Below are 2,918 nucleotides of genomic sequence, written 5' to 3' on the forward strand. Positions count from 1 at the left end.
ACCCCTAAAAAGCTGTTGTTACTGAATTGATGTCTAATTATCTTTAAATACACACCACATCTCTAATCTTCTTCATTATTCGAAAACCGTCAAAAATTCTTTTCTTCAATTCTTATTGCTCTCTTCTCCAAAATTCCCAAATTAACTCAAGAAATGAACAAAAATGCCTAACCCACAAGATCATCCTGGTTCTCCTCCACCATCATCATCCTCAAATTCATCCTCATCTACTCCTCCTAGTGAATCCCCAAAACCTAGGTTTCGAAGGCAGAAAATGTTGGCTCGAAAAACTGTAGCATCTGGGGCTCTGAGAAAGGTTTTAAATGAAAGATTGGAAGCTAGCCAAGTGAAAGATAGCCAAGCTCCAAATTCTGATTCCAGTTCTGAGTCTGAATCTTTTCAATCTGCGATTGAGGGGGAAAGACATGGGTCTTCTGACTCTGAGAAGACTCAAGAATTCCCTACTGAGGTAAGTTCATCTGTTGTTGAAAACTTTGAAACTAGGTTTGTTCTAGGTGGACCCATTAGGGATGTTAAGTTGGCTGAGAGGAGTAGAAGTGGAGGTAAAAAGAAGTCTGAAAAAGAAAAAGAGAGAGAGAGGGTGCATGTGGTGAAGAAAGGGGAAATGGAAAGGGAGCAGTTCTTGCTATATATGGGGTTGCACAAGAGAGGTTAGAAGAGAGTGGCATGAAGTCAGGGGGAAGTGGGTCTGGGGAGGCTGCTGAGGGGTTGGTTCATTTGAGCAAAAGGAGAGATGAACCCATTTCATCTACTGAAGAGACCCTAGCTGATCTACTGAGAAATATTGGGACAAGTTATAACCCAAAGAAACGCAAAGCTACCACACCAAAAGCCCCAAATGTTCCCAAGTCATCCAAGAAAAGAAAAACTTCATCCCCAAAATCTACTGCCTCTTCAATGCCTAAGGGAAGAGCCACAAGAAGCAGGGTAAAACAAAGTGAATATGACTTACAAAAGGCTCTAGAAGAAAGCAAGAAAAGGAAAATGGGGAAGGGAAAGGGAAAGGTTGCAGAATCCTCTAAGGTTGTAGAGGAAGAGGAGATGGAATTGGTCTATCTAGAAAGGGGTACAACAGTGGAGGTTCCTACACCCAAACATAAAAAGTCCAAGACTTCTTCCAAGAAGTCTTCTTCTGTACCTGTGTCTGCTGCATCCTCACTAGCCAAGAGGACAAGGTCTGCAGTAAAAGCTATACAAGCAAAAGTTTCAGATGATAAAGAGTAGAGTGGAGAAGAAAAAGAAGAGGAATCTGAGAAGGAAAATGACAAGTTTGCCATCTTTGACAGGAAATTTTTTTAAAAAGTAGATTGTTGAAGGGCCTGGTGGAACCAGGGATGATGAAGTTGGTTGGCCCTTTAACTACTCAAGGTTGGAAGGACATGGTCCTTCAGATGGATGGGAGACTTAGAAAGAAATGAACTAATTGAGTTCACCAAGAGGTTCTGTGATTCAGAGGATTTGAATGAAGTCAGGGCTGTGCAGAAAAGTGAGATGAGGGCTGAGCACAAGGTTGTGTTTGAATTTGTCAACAAGTGCCTACTGCCCAGACAAGAGAGAAGACATACTGCAAATTACATGGACCTAGTTCTTATGGAGTTTCATGAAAGAGGAAAGCAGATCAACTGGCCTGCTCTCATTGTAAAATTGCTAGACAGGGTCATCAATGGCTCCAAGGCTCATGCAACTCCATATGGCTTTATACTGACCACTGTTCTGGACAGGCTGAATGTGCCTTTGAAGTTATGGGAAATGGCATCAAGCAAGGAACATTTTGGCATTAAGACTTTTCTGGCTTGTGATTATCCATTCAATGCCATCCCAGTTGAACCTGGCTCATCTTTGAAGACACCCATCAACAACAAGGTTAGGACTTTGGTTCAGGAATATGGAACTAAGGATGCTGAAATTGCTAGGCTCAAGGCTCGTGTGGCTGAATTGGAAACTAAGAGGGATGGCCTTAGAACTGAGCTAGCAAAATAAAAGGAGAAGAGTGATGGAATCCTTCAGAATATGCTGAACCTTCTCCAAACTCAACCCTCTAGTTCCTCCAAGCCTTAGGTCTCCTAGTACTTGTCTTCTGAACCTGTCTAGTAACCCCAGTGACCCAGATTAGGGATTTTTCTATTTTTGCTCATGTTTTGAAGTTTTTCTTTCTTTTTGTGGACTGTTAATGGTAACATATCATGATCAATGACAACAACTGTTTTCTCTTGTTCTATGATGATTCTGACCTTAATAGTTTAAATATGTTTATTGATTATTGGTAATTGCACCATGTTTTCACTTGTAGTTGCCCAGTGGCCATGAGTACTTTTTAAAATCTAAGATTCACATTAAGTATGCAACTTTTTGATGATGCCAAAAGGGGGAAGATATTGTGATTTACCCATTATTTCTGAATAAGTGATATTTATAACCTAATTAACCTGGTCCTTGATGAGAAGTAAATTTTCTAAGTCTAGTGTTGATGGTTAAGTTGAGTTCTTACAAGTCTTTTAATCAGTAAAAAGCATAGAGTTTGTCATCATCAAAAATGAGGAATTTGTTGGCCAAAGAACAGGTGAAGTTTTGAAGAATGACATATGAACTCAGTCATGGACCAGGTCCATCATGTGAAGCACAATCATGATCAACCTATACATGTGAGATGCACGTGAAGGAGATAAGTCCCAATGATCAAGTAGTAATATCTCCTGATCTGATCGAAAAGGTTGCATATTGGATAAGGGGAGAAAGTATCATTATATGAAGATAACACAATCAGAATAAAGAGAGTGTTAGAGTTTGATATCGTCAAGGACTCAACTACGATAGAAGGTCAAAAATTGAATCACAATCAAACTCTGATTACTAACCTATTAAATGATAGTGATTGATCTCTTTTACAGTGATTTACA

The 2,918-nt window shown here is 39.8% G+C and overlaps 1 protein-coding gene across 1 annotated transcript; it reads left to right on the plus strand.

Moving 5' to 3' along the window:
* The first annotated feature begins 687 nt into the window (after positions 1-687).
* On the plus strand, positions 688-1,245 carry LOC138885675 (protein pxr1-like). Its single transcript, XM_070166651.1, has one exon. The coding sequence runs from the start codon at positions 688-690 to the stop codon at positions 1,243-1,245; it is 558 nt and encodes a 185-aa protein (XP_070022752.1).
* The last annotated feature ends 1,673 nt before the right edge of the window (positions 1,246-2,918 follow it).

The sequence above is a fragment of the Nicotiana sylvestris genome, chromosome 2 (genome assembly GCF_000393655.2).
Source record: "Nicotiana sylvestris chromosome 2, ASM39365v2, whole genome shotgun sequence".
NCBI lineage: Eukaryota > Viridiplantae > Streptophyta > Magnoliopsida > Solanales > Solanaceae > Nicotiana > Nicotiana sylvestris.

What these genes read in the sequence shown, in the direction of transcription:
- LOC138885675 (XM_070166651.1), top strand. Translation starts at nt 688, where the DNA reads ATGAAGTCAGGGGGAAGTGGGTCTGGGGAGGCTGCTGAGGGGTTGGTT.